Here is a 17,993-nt window from a genome sequence, read left to right on the forward strand (position 1 = left end):
ACAGGACGGGGTTTCCCCTCCAATCCTGTGGATCTGTACACAGGTTTTACAGAGTCAACAAACTGTTAGCTATTACAAATTCCTCGTTTTTCCTATTCATTTACATTCAGGTCCTCCCATCCATGCATGGCACTGTCCACTGGCAGTGGGCACAGGAGGAGTCTTCCTCTTAGTCACGTTTTTCATCTCCTACTGTGTGTTTTTTTTCCCTGTTCTTGTGCTCAGATCTGCAGGGACATCCCCGCTCTGTCCCTGGCCTGATTTCCCTTAGATTGGATCCATGGCCAACATTAACAGGAGGAGCTTCAACAAGGCCAAGTGCCAGGTCCTGCACTTGGGTCACAACATTCCCAAGCAATGCTCCAGGCTTGGGGCACTGTGGCTGGAAACTGCCTGTCACAAAGGGACCTGGGGGTGCTGAGGGACAAGCAGCTGAAGAGGAGCCAGCAGTGCCCAGGTGGCCAAGAGAGCCAAAGGCATCCTGGCTGGGATCAGCAATGCTGTGTCCAGCAGGAGCAGGGAGGGGATTGTTCCCTGGGACTCAGCTCTGGGGAGGCCACACCTTGAGTGTTGTGTCCAGTTTTGGGCACCTCAATCCAAGAGAGATGTGGAGGTGCTGGAGCCAGGGCAGAGGAGGTCAAGGAAGCTGTGAAGGGCCTGAAGAAGAAATCTGGTGAAGAGTGACTGAAGGAGCTGGGGATGGTTAGTGTAAAAAAGAGGAGGCTGAGTGGAGACCTCCTTGCTGTCTACAACTACCTGAAAGGACATTGTGGAGAGGTTGGTGCTGGTCTCTTCTCCCAGGTCATTAGTGATAGAGCAAGAGGGAATGGGCTCAAGCTGCAGCAGGGGAGGTTTAGGCTGGACAGTAGGAAAAGTCACAACAAGAGTGGTCAGACACTGGCACAGGCTGCCCAGGGAGGTGGTGGAGTCCCCAAGCCTGGAGGTGTTTCAAGGTGGTTTGGATGTGGTGCCTGGGGCTATGGTTTAGGGGTGACCCTTGTAGAGCAGGGTCAATGGTTGGACTTGGTGATCCTGAGACTCTTTTCAACCTGAATGTTTCTGTGATTCTGTGAATATCTACACATTGCCTTAGATAAGCATTCCAGAGATCTAAACGTTACATTGAGATTTCACAGCTTTCTTCCTACATGCTAAGCTTCTAAACACAAAGCCCAAGATTCATGTCTTACCTTCTTTCAGTTCACAAATTAGAAGCACATTGTGGTACATGGTCACCCTGTCCTTCAAACTCCCTAGTTTCCATTCGTTCACAGAACTGTCAGGGTTGGAAGGGACCTCAAGGCTCATCCAGTTCCAACCCCCCTGCCATGGGCAGGGACACCTCACACCACAGCAGGTTGCTCACAGCCACATCCAGCCTGGCTGCAAAAACCTCCAGGGATGAGGCTTCCACCACCTCCCTGGGCAACCTCTGCCAGTCTCTCACCACCCTCATGGGGAAGAACTTCTTCCTAAGGTCTAATCTAAATCTCCCCCCCTCCAGCTTGGATCCATCCCCTGCAGTCCCATCACTCCCTGACACACTGAAAAGTCCCTCCCCAGCTTTCTTGTACCCCCTTCAGACATTGGAAGGCCACAAGAAGGTCTCCTTGGAGACTCCTCTTCTGCAGACTGAACAGCCCCAACTCTCTCAGCCTGTCCTCATAGGAGACATAGGAGAGGTGCTCCAGCCCTCTGATCATCCTCGTGGTCCTTGTCTGGACACATTCATTTAGATCCTGTTACTCTGGCTCCCATACATTGCTTTAGTTCCTAATACTCTGGTTTCTATACATTGAGTTAAGACAGGTAAATGTATGATTACTCTAAACAGATCATTACAAAACAGATTATTATAAAACCTCTCCTTCACTGCCAGCCTCAGAATGTGGCTGCTTACAACCCTGTGGCCAACACATGATGTGCAGTCCCTAGCAGGTCCACTCCTTGCAGTGGCTTTGGCACTGCAGTGAGAGACAATCTTGTGGTTGTGACTGGGGGCTTCAGTGGCTTGACTCTTACTGCCTGTGCTGTGTTATGACAAAAACACTAATGAGGGGCATGATGTCCAGGACATGGGCATATGCCTTCTGGTACCTGAAGAGGGACTGCAAGAAAGCTGGGAAGGGACTTTTGACAGGGCCTTGTAGTGCTAGGACAAGGGGAAATGAATTGAAACTCAAAGAGGGGAGATTGAGACTGGACTTCTGCTGCTCTTAATCAGCTACTTCTGGCAAGGGCTTTGGGGTGGGAATGCTGCTAGGGACATGCTCAGGACTTCTGTTAGCTGCTTGGTCTGTTAAGGCCTTCCAGGACTTCTGCTGTTAGTGGGACTCTGACACTCTGTATTGCTGGGAATTCTACAATGCTGCAATAAAGGACTTCTGAAAAGACTTCTGAGATTCTCTGCCTTCTGTGTTTATGGAATGTGGTTGCTAGACAGCAGCAGGGTTTGTGCCTTCATTCCTCACCCAACAGCTCCTGAACCGGGGAAGAACCACAAAGAGTCTTCAAAGCACCACGACCTTTCCACAAGGCCAGCTTGGCACCTGCAGGGAGCACAATCCTGTGCTGCAGGGAACTGCCAGAAGCAAAACCATGGCCCTGGGCAACATTGCAGCTTTGGCTCCTCACAGGTGCAACACTGGGGTGCAAACCCCTCACAAGTGAGATCCCAGGGATGTATTAGGGACACGAAGATAGACAAATGAGAGGGGAACAGAACATTCCTACAAGACACAACTTGAATTCATGTTTATTTTATATATATATATATATATATATATACCCTTGTAGAGGTCCAACTGGGTGGGATTTTGTCATATACATATTTTTAATTTTTTTATTTTTGGTATAATACATGAGAAACAGAAAGGGAAACAGAGCAAATATAAAGGGGTACATTCCTTGAGTCAACTCTGCCACACTGCATGCAATGGGGAGACAAAGAGAAGGGAAATGGTTTTATTAAATAAAATCTAAAAAAAAAAAAAGAAGGAAGAAGAAAGAGAGAAGCTAGGGGCAGCTATCAACAGAGAAGCAGCACTGGACATGGCAAACCTGTATAAATTAAAAGTAAATTCCACTCTGACATCTACTATGGTTTTTAAAGTGCAATGAAGCCTGCTTTATTTACCTACAGAATACAGGAAAGACACTCCCCCCCTCCCCCCCTCTTCCAACCTATCCTTAAAAAAATAAAACCAAAACCAACAACCCTCCAAACAAATAAACAAAACAAAAACAACCAACCCAGTAACATAAATCTAGGGGCTATACATTATCCACAGTCCTACAGAGACACCTACATCTACTCAGTAGCACCAAGAATCTGATATGGGTGTAATTAAAATCAATTAAAACTCAGGAGCAAAGAGCACATCTGTTTGCTGCTTTGCAGACCTCCTGCCCTGTAGCAGTGTCTGGGAGGAGAGGCAGCTCTGCCCCTGCTGGGAGCGCAGGTGGCAGTGCCCTGTCCTCTCCCCGTCCCAAACCTTTGGCAGCAGGCTGCAGCCACACAAACACAGCACAGGGAGAGCAGCTGGGGGGCAGGGAGGGGACGGGTTGGGAGCTGAGGCCCCGTGTGCAGGGGGTGGCTGCAGGGATGTGTGCAGGTGGGAGCAGGGTGTGGAGGGAGCAGGGCTAATGACACGGAGGGGAGGGGCTGGAGAAGGTCAGCACACGCCAGGAGCCTCTTTGGTGACAGGGTGATGGGAAGGGGGTCAGCAGAGTCCCCATCTTGTGAGCCTCTGGTTGTGTTGTCTTCCAGGGCTGGGGGCCTGTGAGCCACAGTTCGTCTGTCTCCGTGAGCCACCTTTCAGCTGGCCTCAGTAGCCAAAGGTCTCCTGGGAAGCATAGACCATGTAGAGGAAGCCATCCTCGTCCTTCTCCTGCTCGTAGATCTCTGAGATGGGGGTAGACACACTCACCATGCTGTGCTGGTTCACCAGCAGGAAGAAAGCCTGGGTGGGGTTCAGCTGCAAGCGACGCCTGTGGGGGCAAGGGCAGCAGGGCCTGGGTCAACTCACCTGGCAAAGGCACCCTGACAGCAACTTCTATCTCTCCCCAGCAATGCTGCTCACACGGGACCAGGCATGCACAGCTAGGACCTCCTCCCACTGGCTTAGGACATGGGGTCCAGCAGCCCAGATAGGCTGCTGGGTGGCCTAAAGCCTCCTGAGTCAGGACTCTGCAAAGCCTCTTTCTCCCAGTGCTGCTGGCAAGAGCAAAGCAGAGGGGAGGCCTCTTCTGTCTGAACTGAAGAACAGAAGAAGGGGAGTGGAGTCCCCCTCATCAGCTCATGGAGTGTCCCCATAAGGCAGAGGTCACAGTCCTTCACCAGATGTTAAGAACCTGCCCCACCTCAAGCCTCCCAACATAACAATGCTGTGGTTCTCATGTCCCTGTCCCCAGCCTCAGCAGCTGCCTCTGTCTCATCCCACCGCTCTGTACAGGGCCTGTGGGTGAGGACAGATTCACAGCATGCCACTCACCGGATTATTTTGACCAGCTCACTCATGTTGACATGGTCTGGGACAAGGAACTTGGTCTTGTCCAGCACTGGCAGCTGCTTCTCCCCTTTGTAGCGTTCGATGATGACCTGGGGAGAAAGTCAATGGAAGGGTTAGGTGCAGTTCACAGTGCCCCAAGGGCTGGCCTCAAGGTCAAACACAAATCCAACCAGCACAAGTGGAAAACCTGAGGTAAGGCCCCACTTGGCTCCATGAAAAACAAAGAGGATGTAAGCAGTGACCAGCAGGCTGCCTTCAGCAGAGAGTCACCTGTCTGCCTGGGCCAGATGTGGGGAACAGCCAAGAGAAGAGAACTGAACCACTGACTGCTCCTGCTGCTTGACAAACAGCTGCCATGAAGGATGGATTCTGCTGCCTCTCCCATATGCAGGAGATGTGGAAGAGAAGGGAGGTGGATTTGAACCTCACCAAAGCCACAGGCTGAGCTCATGGTGCACAGCAAGGGACGTTTTCCTTCCCTTCTGTGCCATGGCTCTGGGCTGCAGCTGTTCAGCATCACCCTGCTGGCCCAGGAGGAGCTGCAGATATTCCAAGCAAGCAGTTTGTAGGAGGCACAAAGAAGCCACCCAAGACATTCCTTCAGAAAGGGGTAGTTTGGATTTCACTTCTCCCATTCCTCAGGATAGCTCAGACACACCAATTCCAAAGAGGATGAGAAACCCACAGCCACTGCTTCTGTGTGCCACAACTGTGTGGTGAGCTCCCAGGGCCCTTCAGCATGGTGCCACCATGGGGACAGCTCAACCTGCCCTCCCCTGCAAGTGGCCCTGCTTGGGAAAGCTCTTCTACAGCTTGACACAGCTAAACAATGATCTTTGCCAGGCTGTGAGAGTTGGGGCTGGAGCCTGGAGAAGAGAAGGCTCCAGGAAGACCTCAGAGCAGCCTTCCAGTACCTGAAGGGAGCTACAGGAGAGCTGGGGAGGGACATTTGACATGGGCTGGGAGTGACAGGACAAGAAGGAATGGCTTTGAGCTGGAAGAGGGGAGACTGAGACTGCAGATGAGGAAGAAATTCTTAAGAGTGAGGGTGGTGAGACACTGGAACAGGTTGCCCAGGGAGGCTGTGGATGTCCCCTGCCTGGAGGTGTTCAAGGCCAGGCTGGATGAGGCCCTGAGCAAGCTGTGCTGGTGGGAGGTGTCCCTGCCCATGGCAGGGGGCTGGAGCTGGATGAGCTTTAAGGTCCCTTCCAACCCAACCCATTCTAGGACTGTGTGATTCTTCCTATTACAATGACAGAATTTCTGCTGCTGAGTGTCTGCCAACAGCCACACCTGCTCCTCTAAAGCAGCCTGGAGATGCACTTTTTGTGTTCTGAGAAAGAAGGTCTTTGGCAGGTAAAATAAGTCATAATGTTGCCTAGAGAGCTCAATACGTTCCCTCCACAGTACTCCTCTGACTCTCACTTCTCTTCAGTCCCTGGTTGCCTTCTCCACAGAAAAACACTTCCACACTCACTAGTTCCTGGTCCTCTCCAAGCTGAGACTGAACATTTATGTTGCATCAGAAGCCAAGGAGTTCCCACAAAATATTTTTCCCTGCCACACCCAGGTCCTCCAAAAATATTCGGCAGGCTGCAAATGCCTTTGGAGAGCAGAGGGACGGAGCAGCAAGCTGGCAGACACTGGATGCCCAGAAGATGGCTCTGTGGAGTCAGAGGATCAGGCAAACCTCCGGGAAACAGGGATTTGCCTCTCTGGATCCTTGGGTGACACAACAGCCTCCTCCTTCAGCCTGCCTGCTCCAGGGCCGGGTCAGTCCCTCTGCTGGGGATGTTGCAGGATGCCCAGCGAGCTGGGAAGAGCTGCTGTGATGGTTTAAAACTGTCTTTTTAATTTTGCTTTGCAAAGTTCAAGCAGAGAAAGCTAAAGAATGTAAATAAGTCACAACTGGGTGTAAGAAAGCAAAATAATGATTGTTCTAAACACTTCCATTAGAGAGATAGAAATGTTTAAGAACCACTACTCAAAGCAAAGTTGGGGCAGTCGGGGTCTGAGCTCTTGGCTTCCTTGCTGGACTGTCTGGCTGCTGCTGCTGCTGCTTCTCTTCTGGCTGAAGATAACACACTGACCTTGGGGAGCTAAGTTAACAGCCTCTCTGCTTTCTAACTTCTCTGCTTTCTGCCAGGGGGGTCTGGGGGAAAGTCCCCTTTGGGGGGGGAAGCAAAGGGAGCTTGGTTGTGCTTTTCTGTTGATTGTATATATATTTGTAAATGTTGTGAATTGTGTATATTTGTACATATTCATTGCATTTCATCATAGATTGTAGATTTGCTTGTAAATACAGCTTTCATTTGCTTTCCAGACTGAGCTAGCCTGGTTATTGTTGGTGGGGGGGATTTCAGCTCTCACACTGATACAGCTGCTGAGCTCCCCAGGCTGCAGGGCTCATCCCAAAGCCCACCAGGATGAGCCAAGTTATGTTGCAGGCAGGTCCCAGATGAGGGTGGGGTGAGAGGTGCCTTGGTGAGAGTTCTGCACCTAAACACCCTCTGAAGAGCCCACCCTGCACGAAGCTCACCGAAGGGGAACAGAGGAGTCCAAGTGAGAGTCAAAGCAGTATGTGAAGGCACTCTGAGTCCACTAAGGCCACACTGACCACAGCTCCCTCACGATACTGAGCAAGAGTGCCAGAGAAGACTAGGGAAAGCCAGGCACTGCTCCTTCAGCCCCTTCTGCAAGACAGGGACCTGATGAAAGAACAATTTCCTGCAAGAGACTAGACCCTGCATCAGGATGCCCCTTACCAGCCTCCTGACCTCCCCTCCTCTCTCCAGGAGGAAGGACAGAGACCAGCAGAGCCATTCCACTGTGTTTGAGTCCTCCTTGCACAGATGAGTGTTTGGCTGGAAGGAGGATGAGCAGGCTCAAGGGACTGGACACTCACAACAGCAGCACACAGGGATGCTGCTCTGGCAAACAGGGAAGCAGCAGCAGGACCTCAGATTTTGAACAGGAGATGGCACAGAGGGGCAGCTACACAGCAGCTGTTGGTGCACAGTTGGGCTCTCTGCCCCTGGGCTACCCTGACTGCCCACTCACATCCAGCAGGAACAGAGGCAGACTTCCCTCATCACCAGCTAGTTCCATCCCACAAGGAGAATCCTCTCAATTAGCCCAAGCATGGGCTGAGAAGGTTGCCCTGGCTGTTAAGGCAGCAGCTGCCCGGTACCCTGAGCAGACAGAGGGCAGGGGGCATGGAGAACAGATCCAAGAGATTCTGCTCCCAGAAGATGAGCTGCTGTTGGGTAACCCAGCAATGGGTGACCAAGGGACAAAGTGTTCCTGCCCAGCTTTGGAGGGAAAGACCTCATCAAATGCTAATACAACAGCCCTGTGGCCACAGGGTTTGCAGACAAAGCCACTTCCCCTCCCACAGCCTCTGCCAAGCTGCTGCCTCAGGCCAGGGGGTGCTCAGCGTGGGACACCTGCATGTGCAGTGGGAACCCCCTCCCAGATCTCACTGCAGAAATAACAGGAGCCAAGCTCAGGCTGAAGGGCTTAGGGCAGAGCCTGGGGTCCCAGACCCATCCCAGAGGGAGCTTGGGTAGCATTTAAAAGTTCAGCCCTTGTCCTGGGGCCAGGCTGAAGAGGCAGAAAGGTAGAGCAGCATGGGGCCAGACCTGGCAGCCACACAGAGGCAAGGCTGCCACCAGCACATGCCCTCGGGTCCCAGCAGCAGCAAGGCTGAGGAGAGGTTCCCAGCAGGCACACACACATGACACACACACACGTAACATACACACACGACACACACGTCACACACAATGTCACATACACGTGACACAAATGACACACGTGACACGATGTCGCACAAATGTGCCACACACACATGACACACACATGTGACACACACGACACACATCACACAATGTCACACACGTGACACAAGTATGACACACACACAGATGTCACACACACAAAGGACACACACAATGTCACACACAAATGTGACAAACGCACAGACGTCACACGCACACGACACAAACGTGACACACAAACAACACACACAACACGATGTCACACACAAAGGTGACACACGCACGTGACACACAATGTCACACACACAAATGTCACACACAAAGTATGTCACACACACACGTCACATGCACACAGATGTGACAAACACAATGTCACAGACATGACACAAATGTGACAAAATGCGACACACACACAAGTATGTCACACACACGTCACACACACAAATGTTACACACACAAATGTCACACAAAAATGTCACACACACACATCACACACAAATGGGACACACAATGTGACACACGCACAAATGTTACACAGTCACACTCAGAGAAATGTGACATACACAAATGTGACACACACAAGTATGTCACACACATAAATGTGACACGCACACAATGTGACATGTGAGACAATGTCACAAACACACATGGCACACACATGACAGACACACACCCCATGACACACATGTGACACACACGACACACACGACACACATGATACACACACCCATGACACACATATGTCACACACATGTGACACACACATGTGTGACACACACACCCGTGACACACACATGTGACAGACACATGACACACACCCCATGACACACATCCCCCTGTCACACACACCCCCGTCACACACACGACACACACACCCGTGACACACACACCCCCATCACACACACATGACACACACACCCCCATCACACACACACGACACACACCCCCATCACACACACACACACGACACACACCCCCCCATCACACACACACACATGACACATACACCCCCCATCACACACACACACACGACACATACACCCCCCATCACACACACACATGACACATACACCCCCCATCACACACACACGACACACACACACCCATCACACACACACGTGACATACCCCCATCACACACACACAACACACACACACACGACACACACACACGTGACACACACCCCCACACGACACACGACACACACCCCCCCATCACACACACACACATGACACATACACCCCCATCACACACACGACACACACCCCCCCCCATCACACACACCCCCATCACACACACACCCCCCATCACACACACCCCCATCACACACACCCCCCCCATCACACACACACGACACACACACACCCCCATCACACACCCATCACACACACACGTGACATACCCCCATCACACACACACATGCCCCATCACACACACACAACACACGACACACACCCCCATCACACACACACCCCCATCACACACAACACACACACACATGACACACACCCCCACACAACACACACACGACACACACACACCCCCATCACACACAACACACACACACATGACACACACCCCCACACAACACACACACAACACACACACACCCCCATCACACACAACACACACACACGTGACACATACACCCCGCACCACACACACACATGACACACACACTCCATCACACACACATGACACACACACCCGTGACACACACCCCCATCACACACACACACATACCCCCATCACACACCCCCCCACACACACACATACCCCCATCACACACACCCCCCCATCACACACACCCGTGACACACACACACCCCCATCACACACACACACATACCCCCATCACACACCCCCACACAACACACACACACACCCCCCATCACACACCCCCCATCACACACACCCGTGACACACACCCGCATCACACACACACACATACCCCCATCACACACACAAACACAACACACACCCCCCCCATCACACACACACACATACCCCCATCACACACACCCCCATCACACACACCCGTGACACACACCCCCATCACACACACACACATACCCCCATCACACACACCCCCATCACACACACCCGTGACACACACCCCCATCACACACACACACATACCCCCATCACACACCCCCACACAACACACACCCCCCCCATCACACACACCCCCCCATCACACACACCCGTGACACACACCCCCATCACACACACACACACACCCCCATCACACACACACACATACCCCCATCACACACACACACACAACACACACACACCCCCCCCATCACACACACCCCCCCATCACACACACCCGTGACACACACCCGCATCACACACACACACATACCCCCATCACACACACAAACACAACACACACACCCCCCATCACACACACCCGTGACACACACCCCCATCACACACACACACATACCCCCATCACACACACACCCCCATCACACACACACACATACCCCCATCACACACACACCCCCATCACACACACACGTGACACACACCCCCATCACACACACACACATACCCCCATCACACACACAAACACAACACACACACCCCCCATCACACACACACACATACCCCCATCACACACCCCCACACAACACACACACACCCCCCCCATCACACACACCCCCCATCACACACACCCGTGACACACACCCGCATCACACACACACACATACCCCCATCACACACACAAACACAACACACACACCCCCCATCACACACACACGTCACACACACACACATGACACACACACGTGACACCCCCTCAGTGCCAGAGGTGCTCGGGTGCTGAGCCATGGGGATCACAGCAGTCCGCTGGCTCTGCAGCTCCCCAGAACTGCCCTCGCAGGAGCCCACAGAGCTTGTCCCTTCCTCCAAGTCTGTCATTTGGGTTTCCATCCAGCACCGTGCTGGGGCAGGGCATGGCTTGGACTCCCTCTCCTGCCATGGACTCTCTGCAGGTGTGCAGATGAGGTTTTTATCACATAACCTAACAGAGACCTCTCTGCATGGCTGAAACACAGCCTCAGCCTTCCCTGCCAGCAGGGCAGGTGGCTCTCCTTCACCCCCCCTCTGCAGCTGTGCAGCCTGGGACTCACTAAGGCCTCACTGCATGCAGCACTGCAGTGCTCTGGGAAATGCTTTGCTCCCATTGCTGCCCTCCCCAAGCTGTTGCTCAGTGATTTTAGACTCTCCATAGCTTGCTGGACCTGGCTTAGAGCTTGCAGCTCCTCCTCAACAGGCCTCAGTTCCATGGGCTCCAGAAAGAGAGCACTGGGGCTGGCAGCAGGGGAGGCTGAGGGGCAGGCATAAGTTTGGTCCATCCTCCAACAGGGCAGAGATGATTTCTAGGGCATCTGCTGAAGCTGTGGATGGAAGTCCCAGAGAGAAGGCAGGAAACTCTCTGCTTGCACTGACTGCCCCAGGAGCAGCCACCCCACGGGGGCAGCTGGAGGCTCCTGCCCAGCAGAGCTAAGCACCTCACTGCCAACACAGCCATGCCCTTCCCAGGACGAGCTGCCTGCCCCTCTGCTCAGCACTTCCCACAGGCAGTTCCTGGAGTGCAGACAGCAAAGGAGAGACGACACACGTCTGGCTTCAGGAGGACAGGAAAACCCTGGGGAGCCCCCAGCTCCTGCCTGTCTCCTTATGGCATGTGCCAGTGAGGGGTCCTGGGATGTGACTTCCCTTCCAACACAGAACTCCACACCTCAGGCAGAGTCCAGGTTACCTACTGCTTTGTCTCTGGTGGGCTCAGACACACTACCAGCTGTCTCCCCATGCAGTGCCCTCATCTGTGGGTGGCACAGCCCTTCCTCAGCCTCCTCTGGAAACACCCTCATGGAAGCAGCACGGAAATGTGAGCACAAAGCCAGGCTCTGTGAACTCACTCTGTGAATCCTCCTGGCACTCTGGCAAAGCCCAGGGGGATTCACCCAAGGGTTCTAAGCAGACACTGGAGATGGAAGAAGAGGGCAGCACCTGCAGCACAGTTTGCTGTGATTGCTCCCAGCAAGAAGGATGTGGCCTCAGCCTTCTTCTCCCTAACTCCCCCTTGCGCTCTGGGCTCAAACCCTTGGCTAATCCCCAGTGCCTCCCCAAGGATTTGGAAAGCAGCTCCTGCCTTTCACAGAAGTCCAAGATGTTCCCACAGCCAACCTGCCTGCACTGCTCTGCTCAGCCCCACAGCTGTCCCCTACATGTGCTCACAGTGCTCAGCCCTAAGCACTGAAAGCTGCACACAGTGACTTGCAGGAACTTTGCTAGGCAAAAGAGCAAAGACAGCATCAAACTGGGTGCCAGGGTCTGATCTGGGCCAGGCCGCTAGAGATTCCAAGGACACAAACACAGGGGGATCCCACCAAGGCCTTCAACACCCTTCTCTCCTCCTGATTCTTTTTACTGCTCCCACAGAACTTGCACCTGAATGCAGCCACCCTGTGCCAGCCAGCTCAGGACAGCAAAGCAGCTGAGCCTGCAGCTGAGTGCCTCATCCTCTCACCAAGCTGGCACTCAGGACACTCCCAAGGACAGTAAGGCACTGAGCAGGTCACTGGAGCAGGGTGGGAGCCCTCAGGTCTCTGCCATGGCCAAACCTCTCTGCACACACACAACTCCCCAGACCATCACACCAGCAGCCAGGTCCTGGTGACACAGAAGCCTTCTCCTGGGGCATGTGGTGTTTGACCCCAGCACAGAAAGCACTCCAGCATGGAATCTCTCCCACCACATTCCAGTAGTGCCAGTAACATTCTGCAGATGGATGCAGAGCTCTGGCTCCTTGCCTTCATTTCCCTGGCACCATGCCTGTGTGTGCAGGTCCTTGATCTGTGCACATGTGTGTATGTGACACGCAGCTGGTGTCTGTCCTTGCTGCTAGAGCCTTAAGGCACTGTCCCAGCTCTGCCACAGCCCTGGGGACATGCAGAGCCAGCCTAATGCCATGAAAACCACGTCCAAACCAGTGCTCAGTACATGTATGGATGGCACAGTGTGCTGGTACTCAGGTTGCTGGAAGGAGCAAGTCCTGCTCTGCTGAGCTGGCATGGGGACACCACAGTAGTGGCAGAAGACAAGAAAGAGAAAGGATTCATTTTGCTCAAAGGTATTGTGCTAAAATCAAAAGAAGAACCAAGCAGGAAGGCTCTGTGGATCTGCTGGGAGGGCAGGAAGGCTCTGCAGAGAGACCTGGCCAGGCTGGATCAAAGGGCTGAGGTCAATGGGATGAGATTCAACAAGGTCAAGTGTTGAGTGCTGCACTTAGAATCACAGAATCAGTCAGGGCTGGAAGGGACCACAAGGAGCAGCCAGATCCAACCCCCCTGCTATGGGCAGGGACACCTCACACCAGATCAGGCCTCATCCAGCCTGGCCTTAAACACCTCCAGGGATGGGGCCTCAACCACCTCCCTGGACAACCCATTCCAGGCTCTCACCACTCTCATGGGGAAGAACTTCTTCCTCATGTCCAGTCTGAATCTTGGGCCACAACAACCCCATGAAGGCTCCAGGCTTGGGGCACAATGGCTGGAAACTGCCCAGGGCAGAAAAGGACCTGGGGGTGTTGCTTGATGGCTGACTGAACATGAGCCAGGGTGTGCCCAGGTGGCCAAGAAGGGCACCAGCAGCCTGGCCTGGATCAGTAATGGTGTGGGCAGCAGGTCTGGGGATGTGATTGTCCTCCTCTATTCAGTACTGCTGAGGCCACATCTTGAGTACTGTGTTCAGGTTTGGGCTCCTCCCTCCAAGAAGGACATTGAGGTGCTGAGGCATGTCCAGAGAAGAGCAACCAAGCTGCTGCAGAGCCTTGAACACAAGTCCTGTGAGGAACAGCTGAGGGACTGGGGTTGGTTAGTGAGGAAGCTGAGGGGAGACCTCATCACTCTCTACAACTCCCTGAAAGGAGGCTGCAGCCAGGTGGGGGTTGGTCTCCTCCCATACGCAACAAGTGACAGGACAACAGGCAACAGCCACAAGTTGTGCCAGGGGAGGGTCAGGATGGATTTGAGGAACAATTCCTTTGCTGCAAGAGTGGTCAGGGACTGGAACAGGCTGCTCAGAGAGGTGGTGGAGTCCCCATCCCTGGAGGTGTTTCAAAGCTGCATGGATGTGGTGCTGAGGGACATGGGTCCGTGGGTCAGTGGCAGTGGCTTAGCAGCAGTGCTGGGATGGTGAGCTCTGGGTGAGCTGTTGGACTTATCTCAAAGGCCTCTTCCAGCCTCAACAGTTCTGTGGTTGTAAGGACAAGGCAGGGATGGAATAGAATGTGCCCAGAGAAGATTGAGACATTAGCCCTTGGAGACTAAAGCCTGAGAGAATGGATGCAATTTTAAGACAAGGCTGATGTACAGCCAACATTGAGAGCAACCTGAGCTAGGAGCATGTCCCATGTTTTGGTCACACATGCTATGGTATTGCAAAGACTGCCCTGAGCATGAACTTCCTAAGTTCTCCATCCTCTCAGGAAGAGAAGCAAATACTCAGCTAAGATATCACAGCCACAGGCAAAGAGCAGGACAGCACATTAGGGCTGACAGGGGAGGAGGAACTGGAGACAATTCAATCTCAGGCACACAGGTCAAGAAGGTGCTGTGCCAAGCAGAAGGGGCCAGGCTCTTTTTGATGGTGTCCTGGGACAAGACAAGGGGCAAGGGACACAACCTGGAACCCAGGAGGTTCCACCTCAACATAAGGAGAAACTTCTTTGGTGTGAGGGTGCTGGAGGCCTGGAGCAGGCTGCCCAGAGAGGTTGTGGAGTCTCCTTCTCTAGAGATGTTCAAGCTCCACCTGGATGTGTTTCTGGGTGACCTGCCTTGGGTGACCCTGCTCTGGCAGGGGGCTTGGACTTGAGGATCTCCAGAGATCAACCTTACCCTTCTATGATTCTCTGTCAACAGTGGGTGCTGGGAAAGCACAGAATGGCTGTGACCATTTGGCTGTGGCAGGAATCATCCTACCAGAGTCTCTCTGCCCTCAACACAGCAAAGATCATCTCTGGGCAGGTGCAGAGAAATCCTTAGCAGGAAAAGTCAGGTAGCTACTACAACAAAACCCAAAACAACAAAACCCCCAACACCAATTCAGAGTTTCCTCCTGCTGCAACAGCTTGGAAGCAGCTCTGAGCTCAGGTCAGTGCTTGGTCTCAAGGCAGGCAGGCAGCTTGGAGTTTGCCCTGCTGAGGATGTGGTCTGCTGCTGAGCACAAGGCACTGGAGAGCATCTTGTGTTGATCCTGGGGAGCAAAGTCTTGTCAGCTCTGTGGCTGGCTGGTGGAGGCTCCCCAGCAGCACAGGGGGTGCTGAGAAGAAGAGAAGGAGGCCCGCTGGAAAGGAGTGAGGATGGCAACTCACCGGGATCTTGTTCGGGTGCTGCTCTCGGATCTGCTGCACTTCTTTACACCGATCCGCTGCAAGCAGAGAAGCAAAGAAGCAAAGTCAGAACCACCACGGCTGTGCCACCTCAGGCCACAACCAGGTACCCCCCCTGCAAGTCACAGACTAACAAAGGAATGCAAGTTCTGCTCCTCAGGCCTCTCCTGAGCACTCTGCAGCAGTGACACAGTGTGCTGGGTTGAGAACTCCCCCGCAACATTAACTTTGCCAGCCCAGCTCAGCTGGAAGCAAATGGAAGCAAAACTACAACCTACAATGGAATGCAATGAATAGGCACAAAATCCACAGGATTTACCATATTTACAGGGATTTGCAATTAATGAACAGCACAAGGAACCCCCTGGCCAAAGACCAGGGGAGCTGCTACAGCTTGTCCCTCCCTGCTTCCCCCTTGCCCCCCTGTACAAAAAGGACAAGAGACAGAAGCAGAGAAGTTAATACCAATCTTATGGGAGATAATAGAAGTTAATACCAATAGAAGTTAATGCCAAATCTTATAGAATCATAGAATCATAGAATCAAGAAGGCTGGAAGAGACCTCAAAGATCATCGAGTCCAATCTGTCACCCTACACCTCATGCCTATCTAAACCATGGCACCAAGTGCCACATCCAATCCCCTCTTGAACACCTCCAGGGATGGGGACTCCACCACCTCCCTGGGCAGCACATTCCAATGGCCAACCACTCTCTCTGTGAAGAACTTTCTCCTCACCTCCAGCCTAAACCTCCCCTGGCACAGCTTGAGGCTGTGTCCTCTTGTTCTGGTGCTGGTTGCCTGGGAGAAGAGACCAAACCCCTCCTGGCTACAATCTCCCTTCAGGTAGTTGTAGAGAGCAATGAGGTCTCCCCTGAGCCTCCTCTTCTCCAGGCTAAACAGTCCCAGCTCCCTCAGCCTCTCCTCATAGGGCTTGTGCTCAAGGCCTCTCCCCAGCCTCGTTGCCCTTCTCTGGACATGCTCCAGCAATTCAACATCTTTCCTAAACTGAGGGATCCAGAACTGGACACAGTACTCAAGGTGTGGCCTACCCAGTGCTGTGTCCAGGGGTACAATGACCTCCCTGCTCCTGCTGGCCACACTATGCCTGATGCAGGCCAGGATGCCATTGGCTCTCTTGGCCACCTGGGCACACTGCTGGCTCATGTTCAGCTGCTGTCAACCAGTACCCCCAGGTCCCTTTCCACCTGGCTGCTCTCAGCCACTCTGACCCCAGCCTGTAGCTCTGCTTGGGGTTGTTGTGGCCAAAGTGCAGCACCTGGCACTTGGATGATGGTAGATATCTCCCCAACAGGATAGTTTAGAACTACTATGATTTTCCTTTTAATGCCTAATAGTGATTTATTTACATTTTACTACTTTTTGCTCGAGATCTGTGAAAAATTTTAAAGGCATAGCCTAAAACTCCCACACACAGGCAGCCAGATGTCAGCTTCAGTGACCAAGCACCCTTCAGGACTCCGTGCCACCATCCCCAAGGTGGGGACAGGTTACCCTGCCTGGGGAAACTGGGCAACAGACATGGAAACCAAGTGAGTCAGTTGAGTACATAAGGATTGGTGTTGTGATAGGACAAGAGGGAGTGGATTAAAGCTTGAGGAGGAGAGATTTAGACTGGAGACTGGGAATAAATTCCTCTCAGCATCTGTGTAGCACTGCACTGTGTGTCCTTTTACTTGGGGAATTTTAATATGTTCCCTATGGGGTCAGGCTGAGGGAGCTGGAGAAGAAAAGGTCCAGGGAGACCTCAGAGCAGCTTTCCAGTACCTGAAGAGGGCTCCAGGAGAGCTGGGGAGGGACTTTTGCCAGGGGCTGGGAGTGCCAGCATGAGGGACAATGGCTTTGAGCTGGGAGAGGGGAGATTGAGAGTGGAGATGATGAAGAAACTCTTGAGAGTGAGGGTGGGGAGACACTGGCACAGGTTGCCCAGGGAGGCTGTGGATGCCTCCTCTCTGGAGGTGTTCAGGGCCAGGCTGGATGACGCCTTGAGCAAGCTGTGCTGGTGAGAGGTGTCCCAGCCCATGGCAGAGGGGTTGGAACTGCATGATGTCTAAGGTCCCTTCCAACCCCTTCTGAGATTCCAAAACAATTCCTAAGTCCACCTTAGGCAAATGCAGCTCATGGCCATCAGTGTCAGGCAGCAGCACAGCTTTAGGGTCTCAGTGCTGGATGTTCAGGCTCTTGGTGTCTCCTTGGCTGCTTCCCCAGAGAGGATTCTCCACCTAGGGCTGGATTTTAGCCATTCCCTTCTGCCTGTTGCACACTTCCAGTG

The 17,993-nt window shown here is 53.1% G+C and overlaps 1 protein-coding gene across 1 annotated transcript; it reads right to left on the reverse strand.

Annotated features, from left to right (window-relative positions):
* Positions 1–2,756: 2,756 nt before the first annotated feature.
* Positions 2,757–15,738, reverse strand: MAP1LC3A (microtubule associated protein 1 light chain 3 alpha; the record flags this gene model as incomplete). Its single annotated transcript, XM_054399046.1, has 3 exons — positions 2,757–3,990; positions 4,494–4,600; positions 15,683–15,738. Coding segments are annotated over 3 exons (326 nt in total), but the record flags the coding sequence as incomplete, so codon positions are not given.
* Positions 15,739–17,993: the final 2,255 nt, after the last annotated feature.

Source organism: Indicator indicator, unplaced genomic scaffold (assembly GCF_027791375.1).
Source record: "Indicator indicator isolate 239-I01 unplaced genomic scaffold, UM_Iind_1.1 iindUn_scaffold_324, whole genome shotgun sequence".
Lineage (NCBI taxonomy): Eukaryota > Metazoa > Chordata > Aves > Piciformes > Indicatoridae > Indicator > Indicator indicator.